We start from the raw sequence: 13,457 nt of genomic DNA on the forward strand, positions 1-13,457 counted from the left end.
CCTGACATTCTGTGATTCTGTGAAGTGCTTTATGTACAATGTCAAGCCTTTATCTCACTGCTAAGAGGTAACCAGAAGAAATGGAATACAGTTTTTGAAAAGGATTTCTGGATATCAAGAGTTATTTTGGAATGGTAAATAAAGTTTGAATCAAAGCAGAAGGTTCTGAGTCACAGATATAAGAGGTCATATTCTTTCTTCTGCAACTTTACCATCATGATTAGCTTTCCCACATATTTCTGTTTCACAAAGATCCTGACTGCGGAGAGATATTAATTTAATTTAATTTCAACTGAATGCATCCAGCACATATGGCTTGCAGGACAGAGCCCTAGATTTTCACTTTTCTTCAAATCCTATCTAAAACATATCTTCTTTATTGACTTTTCCTGTTCAAATGTCACTTTGCCTTCTGAGTTCCTCTCCAATTGCATTACTTAACTAAAATTTGCAGCTTATTAGGGGGCCAGAGATCATACAGAAGATGGTACAGAATTTCCAATTTCGTTCAAAGCAAAGACTATCGCAGTACCATGAGATTCTTTAGGCCCTGAAATACTTGTCAGATTTTACCATATTTTAATTCTGCTAAGTACATGTAAGTCTGCCTGTCCAATCTTCTTCAGTCCTTGTCAAAAATAGTGTTATCACATGAGATTTTAAGTGTGTTCTCCAGTCTGAGAGTGAACTAACAGTACTCCTAACCTACTTAAAGACAAATCTACAAACTCTGTTTAAGTAGACTAAACAATAGTAAAGGCGATAAAAAAAGTAACTAAAAATGTCATTGGTAGAGTAATATGAGTAACTGTCTGGAGTAGTATTAGTAACTGTGAAGAAAATAATTTAACCTTTTAAAAGTTAAGGATAATTTGCATAATACATAGCATGGCAGTGAAACTAAACTCATTACAATTTATAAAACAAAACAAAATCCTCTGACAAAGTGATACAGAAATGCAAACTCATCTTTTTGTATTCCCATTGCTCCTTCTGCAGTCAGGAAATTTCATGTGACAGTAAAACAAGGCATAATAATATTTAGAGTCTTAGATGCTCACTGGGTTTACAGTATATTTTAAACTTGTTAAATTTTCTGAAAATCCACAAAAGCCAGATCAATCAACTTAAGAATAGCTCAAAATGTCATTAGGAAAGCGTTCAAATACAGCAGCCCTATTGTAAACAAAATAATAAATATATATTCTGGTCCAAGCCACTATTGCAACATCAAACCAAACAAACATGTGACACATTCACATAGTTCTACTGCAATAAAATAACTTATGCAAGGGCTTGGGTTTTTTTATTCTGTTGTAATTTACAAATTCCTTGGCAGAACGATTCTCATAAAGGCGCTCCTTTCTTATAACATTTTCAAGATGAATTAGTTTATTTAAGAACAAGCTACAAGTGGTCAATACCCAGTTCCTAACAGAAATCCTATCACAATCCCCCAAAAGATGTGATTGCTTCCTTGTTTAATCATATTTTAAACACATTCTTTTCAAACTTAAGCTTACCACATATTCAGCAACGACACCTTTGTAAATCTCATAAAATTCTTCCACATTTGCACGCTCCATGTTGAACTGAGAAAACAAAAGTGTTAGCCAGTCTGCCTCAAACAACAACAACAAAAAAGACAGGTACCCTTTCTTAACTGGCAAACATTCAGAATATTCCTTAACTTTCACTAGGTAAAGGAATGACGTTTGTCAACAACTTAGCCATCGATGCTCCAGGCAACATAGCACACAGTATCTTCTTCCACTTTAAATACAAATAGTGTTGGCTGATGCCACTATGATATGCAAGAAGATCTGTTCGTTGCATAGTAGAGGAACAGGGCTATTCTTCATTTGTGGTGAGGATTTGCATCCTAGGGGAATTTCAGATCTTGAGACTGTCACAAAAACCAAAAGGCAGGACTTACAGGACTACTCTTGGGAACGATTTCTGTGCCAAGTTTCCTTTAACTGCTGAGGATGATCAGAGTGTCAAAATCTTTTAACTATCTTTAAAAACCTCCCCCTAAATTAATACTGAATATTAAAAAACAAGGAAGGATATTAACACTGATTTCTCTCCTCTTAGCTATTACTTTGTAAAGATATCTGAAGTTTCTCCCGAAGAGACAGATATCGTTATCTCCCTTCTAACTAGAGGGAAACCAAGATACAGAGAGGTAAAGTGTCTTGGCTCAAGGTCACCCAGCAATGAGAAACAGATAAGCTGATCAAATAATAAAACACAAATATCACAAGGACTATGTTGATCCCAAAACGTTGCTACGCAGTCTGCACAGGGGTTTTATACTGCAGGAAAACACCTGCGCATTGTTGTGAGGCACACACGGCACTTCTCCAAGTTCTGTTCGTCAGGAAAACATACATAAAAGCAAACTTACCATCTGCAAAGCTGAGATCTGAAATCCTTCATTGATGATGGCTTTTATAATCTTTCCAGCTAGCCCTGAAGAAACACACAAAAGAGAGAATTCAATTTCAAAAAGCAGAATTTACAACTGGAAGGTATTTATGCCAATATACCACTTATTTTCAAACCAAGAAAAATGTTTGTGTAATGCTGTGAGAGGAAGCAGAGAGCACAGCTAAGTTCGCACACTCTATGTTCTACCTAAAATGATGTGCTGGTGATTTCATACAACTATACTCCATGCAGCTGCTGAAAAGAGTATCTACCAAAAAAAAAAAAAAGGTAATTAGTGAAATCTTTGCTTTTCTCAGATAAACTGCATAACATTGCTTATGCAATTGCTTCAAGCAAGTTGTTTCAAAGTCAAGATTTATGTTTTTAATTAAGTTCTAATGGCAATACTGGTGCTTAAACAGTAACCAATTCAGGGTACAGGCTGTCTATTTTGCTCTTTTTATACAGTGTTCACCAGAGTGAGGGTCCTACTTTAAGCTAGAAACAATGCAGGATCATAATCAATAACCCAAATAAACAAACACAAAAGTTCATATCTTCTATGGGAAAAAACCCACAACATTAGTACAACACAATCTACTGCTTCTAAGTTTGCAACTCACAAATATGTTATTGCTAATTGTCCTTCTTGCTTTATTCCCTCCAGAATCCATCCTTAAAGACTGAATGACGTTGTAAAACAAAACACTAAACTGTTGAGAACAAGAACCACTGATTTTTCACTGAATGTGCGTTTTAGATTTGCCTTTACTTACAAGATCAGGCCATTTGAAACATTTTGTCAGCCAAGCACAGTGTGCTGTGTGAATTCCACAGAATCGCTGTTTTTAAAGAGCATAAACGCTTGTCTTCTAGTACAACTTGTGACAAATCACACAGTTCTGGATATTTATTCAGAGTAGAATTCATCATATGAGAATACCGTGTAAGGAACGACGACAGCAGGATTTGACTCCTGCTCATTAAATCCTTCTATTAACTAATCTTTAAATTGCAGGATTTTTTAGCACAGTGTAAATTTAGTAGATGAGACTAAACCACATCCAGTATCTAAGTTCTAGCCTGCTCGAGACCTAAATTGTACACAATCTGCTAATACCTGTGGCATAGGATTGATGAGCTTCCTACCACATTAAAAGGTCAGTGGAAACTCTGAGGAAATGAGACAGACATTTGAAGGGCTTTCAAAAACTTTATTTACAAATTAAAATGTCCATGCAGCTCCTTAAGCTAACAGAACACAGAAACAAGTAGAGGCAGGTGTGGTTCCTGCCATCCCACTATACTCTTACAACATGGCTCGCTAGCACTGATAAAAGTCTCCTTCTAACACCCTGGTGAAATCAGGAAAACATATTTCCCCTTTTCTTTCAAGGTGAAAAAAAAAATAATAATAGCAGCAGCAAAATGAACGGCACTTGAAAATGTGGGCTCAGGAAACAGAAGACCCTGTTGGAGAGAGAAACCAGACTGCTAGCTTCTTTGTGTTCACGCTGCTGGAAAGGCTGAGCAGCTCAGAGGCGTCCACACAGAGGTTCCACTGAGGCAGCCAGCTTACAGTCTTGACTTCAGAGCTGAATGGCCAGTTTATAAAGATATTAAGAGACTGGAGATAGATAGATAGATAGATAGATAGATAGATAGATAGATAGATAATCTGTGACACGTTTCCTTATTCTTGATTTTCAGAGCCAATACTCCAGTCAACAGCCACTGCTTCACAAGAAACCAAAGAGGGAAGAAAGGGCAGTGGCAGACAAATGGCAGTTACCGCTTGCAGGGCCAAGGCTACCTTGGTACGAGAAAGCTGCTTCGCATCACAGATCTCCATTCTATACTTTCTCGGTGCAGAATGGGCCACTTGGAAAGGCCTTCACAGCCAGCATGGATCTACTTAACATACTCATCAGGTATCAGGTTCCAGGGCGCTATGGGGATCTAGAGAACGCTTGTCCTTAGCATTTTTATGAGTTGTAAGCAAAATACATGTTTTGGACAAATAAAGTAGGATTCAAATATTCTGGGCTTCTGGGCTGTTTCTTTAGTGAGCTCATTAAGATCTCTGTAGAGAGGAGATATGCTCCTTTAACAATAGAAATCAAAGCAGGAAGGTCTTTAACATAAGGTTTGTTTAATAATTAACTGTGATAAACCTATCAAGATTTTCCTCAATGTTGTATTCATGAGTTCACTTTCACTCATCGGAGCAACAGAGCACCCTGCAACACTCAAAAGGTTTAATCAAGAAAATTAGTCACTGTTGTACACAGATAGATGTCTTGGTGAAAAAAATTTAAAGTGCCTGGAGAAAGAGGCATTTCATTTACATTTGCAGAGCAAACATTCCCAGGTGTGGGAACTGAGTTGCCAGCGGCAGCACAGATCTACAAATCCAGTGACTTGGCCTCCCTTACCCCAGTTTAGGCAATATACGTATCACTTCTCCTAGGGACACTTTCCCTTTCAAATTCTACCTGAACCAGAATAGAAACAAAAAGGATAGAGGCAATCCCCAAGTAACAGAAAAGTGGAAGCTCAAGGCTCAGCTTGGGATCTGTTTCAGGCTTTCAGCCAGTAGCGTGGCTGAATTGGGTCGTGTCCTCTCCCTTGTGGGCAGGTAAGGCTGAGGAAAAGAAGAACTAATTAGAGTGCCATTTCAGCAGCTTTCAACAATTTATTTTCAACTTTAAAATCCAGATCTGTAGTGAAAAAACAACTTTTTAAGGACCTTTCAAACAGGGCCAGCGCAAGTTTAAAATGTGATTACAGTAAGAACCTAAATCAAAGCTGCAGATTAGGCACCAGTTATGATGAATTTCCAGTCACAAAGCCCAAAAGAATCACAAGCATTATTAAATACAACCGGGGGAATTTAGTACTAATCCTAACAAATATGAGAGCAGAGAGAGAGAGCATGCACATGCTTTATGTCTCCTAGGCAGCATTATGTTACTACGCATCTAATAGAGGACAGGTAATCTTCCAACATATTTTAATCAGATGAAACTGTAAGGCACCAAGACCTCATCAGTTACATTGATCTTTTAAAATTTATTGCTTTACAACACACAGTATTTGAACATTGTACTTCAGTAAGAAACATGAAATAGCAGAGAAGACATCAGACTGAAAAACGTTACAGCTGTGTGCAGAATTACAGACTGGAATAAAATAAAAGAGTTCATGAAAGACACTTTTAAACTAACAGCACTTTAATTAATAGGATTTAAGAGCTGTGTTACTGGGACTTTTCAGTCCTGGTGCACTAGGAACCATCTGATCTATGACTAAAGATGTTACGTCTTCTTCCCTTTGTTCTTTGTCTGTTTCCCAATTTAACCATTCCACTGTTAAAAGCTTGTTAGGCAAGACAGCAGACTGCCTTCAAAGCAAGTCAAGAACTAGCTTCCTCATCTCAACCTCTAAATATATTTTTTTAAATATTCTTCCAATAATTAAAAATAATTCTGCTTGAACAACAACAGTTTTTTGACAGGAATACACAAACTGCCGTGACTGATGAGATCCACCTAACCCAGTAACACTTTTCTAGAAGTAACTGGTACCTGATGCTTAAAGTATCACTACCTGTAAGTAGCAATTTCATTTAATATATATTTTTGACATTTTAAAAAGAAAATTTGCTTCGCAGGATAATGAAATTACTTGATTTCTAATTGTCAGGCATTAAGGTCCTGTCCCATAACTCCCGAGTATCATGAGCAGGCTTGACTCTGAGCAAAACCCATTTTGAATTTCAAAAGAGCAAAAAGCACGACTCAGAACAGGGCCCTCCTGCAATGTATTTCAGTGGAAATTCTCACTAATTTTTCTTTCAGACAACAACGCAAAACATTGTGCAGTAGGAACCTGACAGACACCCTTCCCAAAAAGTACACTTTTTCCCATGAGTTGATCAACCTATCCCCTGAAGGTTTATACATTTCTTAACGAAGAGAGCTTTTTCTACTTAGAAATAATACAACTCTAGGCATTCTTACTATGCAACATGAACAGACCATCATTAGACTCCCCAAAAGTTTGGCCATAGTGATAATCTGCAGCTACTGACCTACCAGTCTTGCTGTGCTCTGTATGAGAAAGGATATCCTGTCATTTTTGTATGTGTACTCTGCAGCATAAAGAAATGAGCAGCAGAGGGACAGCAGGGCTTCTGAGCGACACACACTGGGCCAACAGAGAGGGCAAGGGGAGCTCAAAAGCCCCCCAGCCTAATCATGAGGGGGAAAAAAGACAAGCAGATGCAGAGAGAAGATAAAAAGGAATATGCGAGGAAATGCTGAGATAATCTTGAAATGTTTGGGGATGGAAGGGACCTTTAAAGGTCATCTAGTCCAAACTCCCTGCATTGAGCAGGGACATCTTTAACTAGATCAGGTTGCTTAGAGCCCCATCCAGCCTGACCTTCAATACCTCCAAGGCTTCTTCTACTTGTCTGGGCAACCTGTTCCAGTGTTTCAACTCCTTAATTGTAAAAAATTTCTTCTTTATATCTAGCCTAAATCTACCCTCTCCTAGTTTAAAACTATTATCCCCTGTCCTCTTGCAACAAGCCCTGCTAAATGATTGCCCCCATCTTTCTTATAGGCCCCCTTAAAAGACCAGAAGGCTACTGTAAGGTCTCCCTTCTGGGCTGTGAGTGCACATTGTTGGCTCATGTCCAGCTTTTCTTCCATCAGTACCTTCAAATCCTTTTCCACACAGCTGATCTCTATCACATCATCCCCCAGCCTGTACTGATAAAGAGGATTGCCCCAACCCAGGTGCAGGATCCTACACTTGGCCTCGTTGAACCACATGAGGTTCAAATGAGCCCACTTCTCCAGCTTATCCAGGTCCCTCTGGCATGTCAACCACACCACTCAGCTTGGTGTCATCTTCAAACTTGATGAGGGAGCACTCAATTCCACTGTCTATATTATTGACGAAGATGTTAAACACCACTGGTCCCAGCACATACCCCTGAGGGACACCATTTGTCACCCGTTTCCATCTGGACATCAAGCCACTGACACTCTCTGGGTGAGACTATCCAACCAATTCCTAATCCACCGAACACTCCACCCATCAAATCCATATGTCTGAAAATTAGAGAGAAGGATGTTGTGGGAGACTTTGTCAAAGGCCTTGGAGAAGTCCACATACATGGTATCTACTCCTCTTCCCTTGTCCACTAATGCTGTCACTCCATTGTAGAAAGCCACTAGGTTGGTCAGGCAGGACTTGCCCTTGGTGAAGCCATGTTGGCTGTCTTGAATCACCTCTCTGTCCTCCATGTGCCTTAGTAGAGCTTTTAGGAGGATCTGCTCCACGATCTTGCCAGGCACAGAGGTGAAGCTGACAGGTTGATAGTTCCTGAGATCCACCTTTCTACCCTTTTTAAAAATGTGTGTAACATCTCCCTTCCTCAAGTCACCAGGGACTTCACCTGTCTGACTTTTCAAATGTCATGGAGAGTAGCTTGAAAACTACATTGGCCAATTTCCTTAGAACTTGGAGGTTTATCTCATCCGTGAATACAAAGTGGAATGGAAAAAAAAGAATGGAAATCAGAGTGGATGTGCTAAAGGAGGACAAGAAAACTAACAACTTAAAAGAATGAAGTAAAAAGAAAAAAAAAAAGGTAATTTTTAAGCTTTCTCTTACCACAAGAACAATGAAAGCCTTTCCAAGTTTCTTTTGTAAACATACAGCCTTTGGTTTGAGTGCAGCTTAACTGTTGCAAAGATATTGATCTTTCCTTCTTACATCTTTCTTTTCTCAATTCCCCTCTCAAATGGCACACATTGCACATCCGAACTGCTGGACACTTTCTTTAGCATGGCTGTGATCTCTGACTTGAATTTCTGTACGGGTTTTTGTAGCTGAATTTTAAGTGTGACCCTTCCCATCTGTTCCCATGCAAGAACTCCCAGAACAGGGATTTTTTTCCTTACAGGTTTTCATCATTTTGTGTCTTAATGCCCTGTCTGGGATTCAGAAATGTGCTCTTGCCTTGTTCATAGCAGTTTAGAAAGCTGCAGCTGGGATTAAGCCTTTGAACCTTCCACCCGCTTTGAATCTTTCTATTGGTCCCCATTCTCAGTCACGTCAAACACTCAGCTGTTTTGGTTTCATGGTCCCCTAAGATTTACTGTCTGTATGCATAAATTTTCTTCTGCTAGCAAAATGCCAACTTCTCTTCTCCAGAATATCAGCAGCACAGAGGTGATATCTTTTGTCTCCACCCTTTTAGTAATTTAAAATTAATATTGTTTGTAAAGATTTTCACCAGTGCTGCAGTGCCCATAGAGTTCTTCATAAATATCTATAAAGCTGCACTTCAAACTTCTTAAGGTTGTTCTTTAGCACACTGCCTAGAGAGAATTGAGGAATAACTAAAAATCTTGGATTCTATCACTATGAACACTATTGAGAGCCGCCCTGCTGAGAAGGGCTTGGGGGCTCTGGTGGATAAAAAGCTGGACGAGAGCCAGCAACGTGCACTCACAGCCCAGAAAGGAAATCACACCCTGGGCTGCATCAGAAGTGTGGCCAGCAGGTGGAGGGAGGTGATTTTGCACCTCTACTCTGCTCTAGTGAGACCTGGAGTACTGTGTCCAGCTCTGGAGTCCTCAGCACAAGAAAGTCATTGACCTGTTGGACCCTGCCCAGAGAGGTGGTGGAAGCCCCATCCCCAGAGACATTCCAGGTCAGGCTTGATTGGGCTCTGAGCAAACTGAGCTGGTTAAAGATGTCCCTGCTCACCGCAAGAGGGTTGGACTAGATGACCTCTAAGGGTCCCGCTCCTATGCCTTCTATGATTCTACAAAAAGAATATGGTCAATTGCTTTGTCCACTAGAATGCTTCTATGGCTATAATGATTTTCACTTACTTTGCTTATCTTTTGAGTAAGAACAAAACTAAACATGATGTTATAATTAAGGCTGTACCACTAGATTATACGATGGTGCTCAGTACCATAATTCAAACCACTTGTATGCTTAATAATATTTCTTCCTTTTGCCTGTTATCTCTATTAAACACTGTGTATTGAAGTTTTCATGAATAGTTAGAGTTATAGAAAGAAAATGGCTAAAATTATGCCTTGTAATGTGCATTAGCCCATAATTATAAACAATAATTTTAATCTACTATTGCACTGTCAATTAACTTAACTCTGGAGATCAAAACCCTCAAGAGATCCTCTATAATCTGCTCCAGCCTTCACTAATTTAATATTCTCCTTCCTGTGGAAGGTTTGCCAACTTACTGTCCCACATCAATAGTAAATACACTATAAGCTCTATCATTTTTTTTTTACTTGGTAAAAGACCGTCACATATTCCCACATTCTATCTTGGCTCTTTTCATACCAACACCTTGCCTTTCTCCCTACATTCTGAATAGAAAAGGGTAGTAAGAGAAGAGACTTCAAGATATTTATCTTTTACGTCAAGGTACAGTGAAGTTAAACTATGCATGGTTTCATTTTTAAAAAAATTTTCTAAAATGCTCTCAAAAACTTTTGGTAACAAAGGTTCCATTACAACTCCAGACATCAGGCCAGTGATATACTATTAAGATTTCCTTAGTGCGTATTTTAAAATTAATTTCATCTAAATTAGTAAATACGAACATATTTTCTAAATTTAAATAGAAACTTGTATATCCCTCTCTTCATCTCAGGTAATGCAAATGAAACCCTTCAAATTTCCACCAAGTTTTCATTGGCCAAATCTCTTTTTCGTTTTGCTCTCAGTTGAATACGTTACTTTCGGTACAGAGTGCCCAGAAACTGAACGCGGTACACAGGTTGTGTTCTCACCAGCACTGAGCAGAACTAGTGACAGAAAGAAGAAAAAGTTTAAACAACGTCTGCAACATTGTGAACACTGGCTATGCTTGTATCATTACTCTAACCATTTCTCTACAGACTTCACTGATACTTTGCCAGTTCTAATCTATTTTATATTTGTGCATCTATTTTCCCTCCTCCATGGCAGTGCTGTGCAGATTTTTATATTCAGTTTCTTCTTCTTTGCTTCTGCTGTTCTCGGGATGTTCTGAATTCTAATTATATCCTCCAAAACCGTAGCAGGTGCTTGGTACCATGTGCAATCACTGCAAGCATCCTCTGTCCTTCCCTATTTGAGTCATTAATGAAAATCTTGACAAGAACTGGCCCAAGGATGGGTGGCAAGACTTCACTTGCAAAGCCCTTTTAATTTGATATGCTCGTGTCCAGTTCAATGTTCAGGAACACATTTAACGCTATGCAGGAGCCTATGTTGCACAGACGTAAACACAGGAATTACTTCCCTAAAGGAAAATTTTTCAAAGGGATTTTGCAAAAGGCACTGATATTCAAATGAATTAGACTTATCTGGCTCTGTTTCACCTTCCTTTATCTTCCTTAGAGAATTCAGATATCAGCAAAGCATATTTTCCTTCAAAAAAGACATGCTGGTAAACATCCATAATATCATCACTACCTAAGTAGTTTAAATGAAATTACAGACTCTTGATTCATCAGTCTCCCTGTAATGAAAGACGTTTCATCAGCCTGAAATTCCACAGGCCACTCTTTATTACTTTAGGGATTAAAATCCCCATATCCCAAGCACTCATTCCTAGTATTTTATTTTTTTAACACCATTGCCCTTGCAGAGATGATTTTCGGCAACAGAAGCACCCCTAACATAAGTCTACTGAACACTACTGTGAAACACTCCTTCCAGTAGTAGGATACTTAAAACCTTCAGCAGATATTTGGTGTGACATTTGGCCTGTTTTTTTCATTGAAGTCTATCTCCTCCTTCCAGTCTCAAGCTACCAGAATGGATTTCCAGATTCAGTTCACCTCCCTTTTTCCTTAATCAATTCAAATGCAAAATACACTTTTCATACTTTGGAAAAACAAATGTCACTTCCCCACTAGCCACTGAAATCTAGAGTCAGCCCAAGTTGGGAATCCAGTGTCAAGCTGCTAAAACTTTATGCAGGAACAACATATGTTTGGCTTCAAAACCAAACATCCCAGGCAAGCAATATCCATCATTACAACTACAGCAGAGAGCTTAAACCACAGATGGAAGCAGATGGACTACTAGTTTTGTGGAAGCTAATTTTTCTCTAAAAAAAGTGATAAAATGTTAAAGTAGGTTGCTTTTATTTTAATCACTTTTTCCTTGCTTCTCTATAGAGAAAAAAAAATCAAACAAACAAACAAACTCCCAGCGCTACCAGACATCACCAAACACTCCAACACCCTATATAAAATACATTCAAAGATACATAAGAAAGAAAGTGCATTTAATTTTGCATAAATACATCTTCTGTCTGGGCAAATCCGTTTGCAACCAATACCTTCATGTAGAAGTATAGTGCTTTACTAGGTAGTTTTCACATGATTGCAGCATTAAGATTGCCATATTGCATGTGGGAATATCCAAAGGTCTCATCTGAAATGATCCACTGTACTTTGAAGCATCTGCAAAGACTTGTGATTGTCCCACCTTTTTTTTTCCATTTCCAGATTCTATCTTCAAATAATTCCTTTCAGACTTCTGTTAAGCGTGCTAAGGCTATCATTGATGCCCTTTAGTACTCAACCTTGCAGACGAGACACAAAGAAAAGTTCTGCCTATGATGAGGTGAAGTCCACAGCGTCTGTGTTTCACCTATTATGAATACTTACCACAGACAGAAGACATACTTTTAGATTACTTATGAGAAAATTGCTTTCCCCATTTTTTCTCAAGTATGAGAAAATAGCTTTTCAAAACACCTTGTTCTACTTCTAAGTGTCGTGAAAATCAAAATAAATTTATGTATAAAAACACCAGGTGAAAAAGAACCAAGCACATTTTCCAGAGTTTGTTTACAATTTTTAAAAATCTTATCTAATGAATACAAATCATTGCGATAACAAACAATAATATAGATACCTAGACCTGTGAATGATGACAGATTTGAATCTCTTCTATGCCCATTCTCTTTTTCCTTTCGAGCTTATCTCCTTTCCTGACTACATATATGTAACTATACTTAGCACACTACAGAGGTCAAATGGGCATTCTCACAGTGATGTTTTCTCTCTTTCTAAGAGCAACAAGTATATTGCGTGCCAAGAACAGCTCTTGCAGTCAGACATATAATCTACTAAAATGCTGGATTTTAGTCCTTCTCTCCACCACTCTCTCTTGTGATATAATTTCATCCGAGATCCTACATAAATTAACCCTGCTTCTCTACCTGCTTGAGATTGAACTACTGTCCTTATTGCTGGAGCAAGGAAATACTTTTTCAATTACAACTTCTGTTTTTAAAGTTCGTGGCACAGTTCTAGCCCCAAATTTGGTTTTGGCAAAATCTAATTTTAGAAGAACCCCTGTCTCAGCTTGGGAGGGCAGAAAAGGAGGGCAGGATTTCACCTCTCAAGCTCTGTGCTGTAACCTAAGTACAAATTGTGAAATAAAACAAACTTCTGACCTTAGCCTTTATAGCCTGATCATTATTACTTTCATCAATTGTTCCTTGCTCATTTTTCAAAGTAACTAAGTAAAGTCACATCAAAGAAGCTTTAAACCAGTGATGAAATACCAAATTCTAATTCCTACAGCAAACATGACAAAACTGTTACACATAAATATATTAAAGTTAATCCCACACAGTGAACTACAAGGTGCTATTTCTGCTGATAAAACAGTTGAGTCATAACTGTCCTCAGGGCATTAAACTGGAGTTCATCCATTTTGGTACATTTACAATTTTGCCTTCTGAGCACTACTGCTAACCTCCAGATCTAATAAAATGAGGGCAATTACAAGAAGAGAATGTCTAAATGATTGCAACTGTGACCTTGTATCTGAATTATCAGGATGCTCCAACCACAAGAAGCAACGGATTGCAGAATACAGATCCACATTAAAACTCTTCAGTTATTACACAATTAAATCCTATAATCCAACTCAAAGTACGGAGGAGCTGCACTTACTAG

The 13,457-nt window shown here is 38.5% G+C and overlaps 1 protein-coding gene across 1 annotated transcript in view; it reads right to left on the reverse strand.

Annotated features, from left to right (window-relative positions):
* Nucleotides 1-1,523: 1,523 nt before the first annotated feature.
* NME7 (NME/NM23 family member 7) overlaps nucleotides 1,524-13,457 on the reverse strand; it is a gene marked incomplete at both ends in the record, with an annotated part of 36,335 nt that continues 24,401 nt past the window's right edge. Inside the window, 2 exons of the mRNA XM_009877917.1 lie at nucleotides 1,524-1,592; nucleotides 2,411-2,475. Coding sequence (XP_009876219.1) covers nucleotides 1,524-1,592; nucleotides 2,411-2,475 — 134 coding nt within the window. The remainder of the gene's footprint in view (nucleotides 1,593-2,410; nucleotides 2,476-13,457) is intronic.

The sequence above is a fragment of the Apaloderma vittatum genome, unplaced genomic scaffold (assembly GCF_000703405.1).
Source record: "Apaloderma vittatum isolate BGI_N311 unplaced genomic scaffold, ASM70340v1 scaffold11, whole genome shotgun sequence".
Classification (NCBI taxonomy): Eukaryota; Metazoa; Chordata; class Aves; order Trogoniformes; family Trogonidae; genus Apaloderma; species Apaloderma vittatum.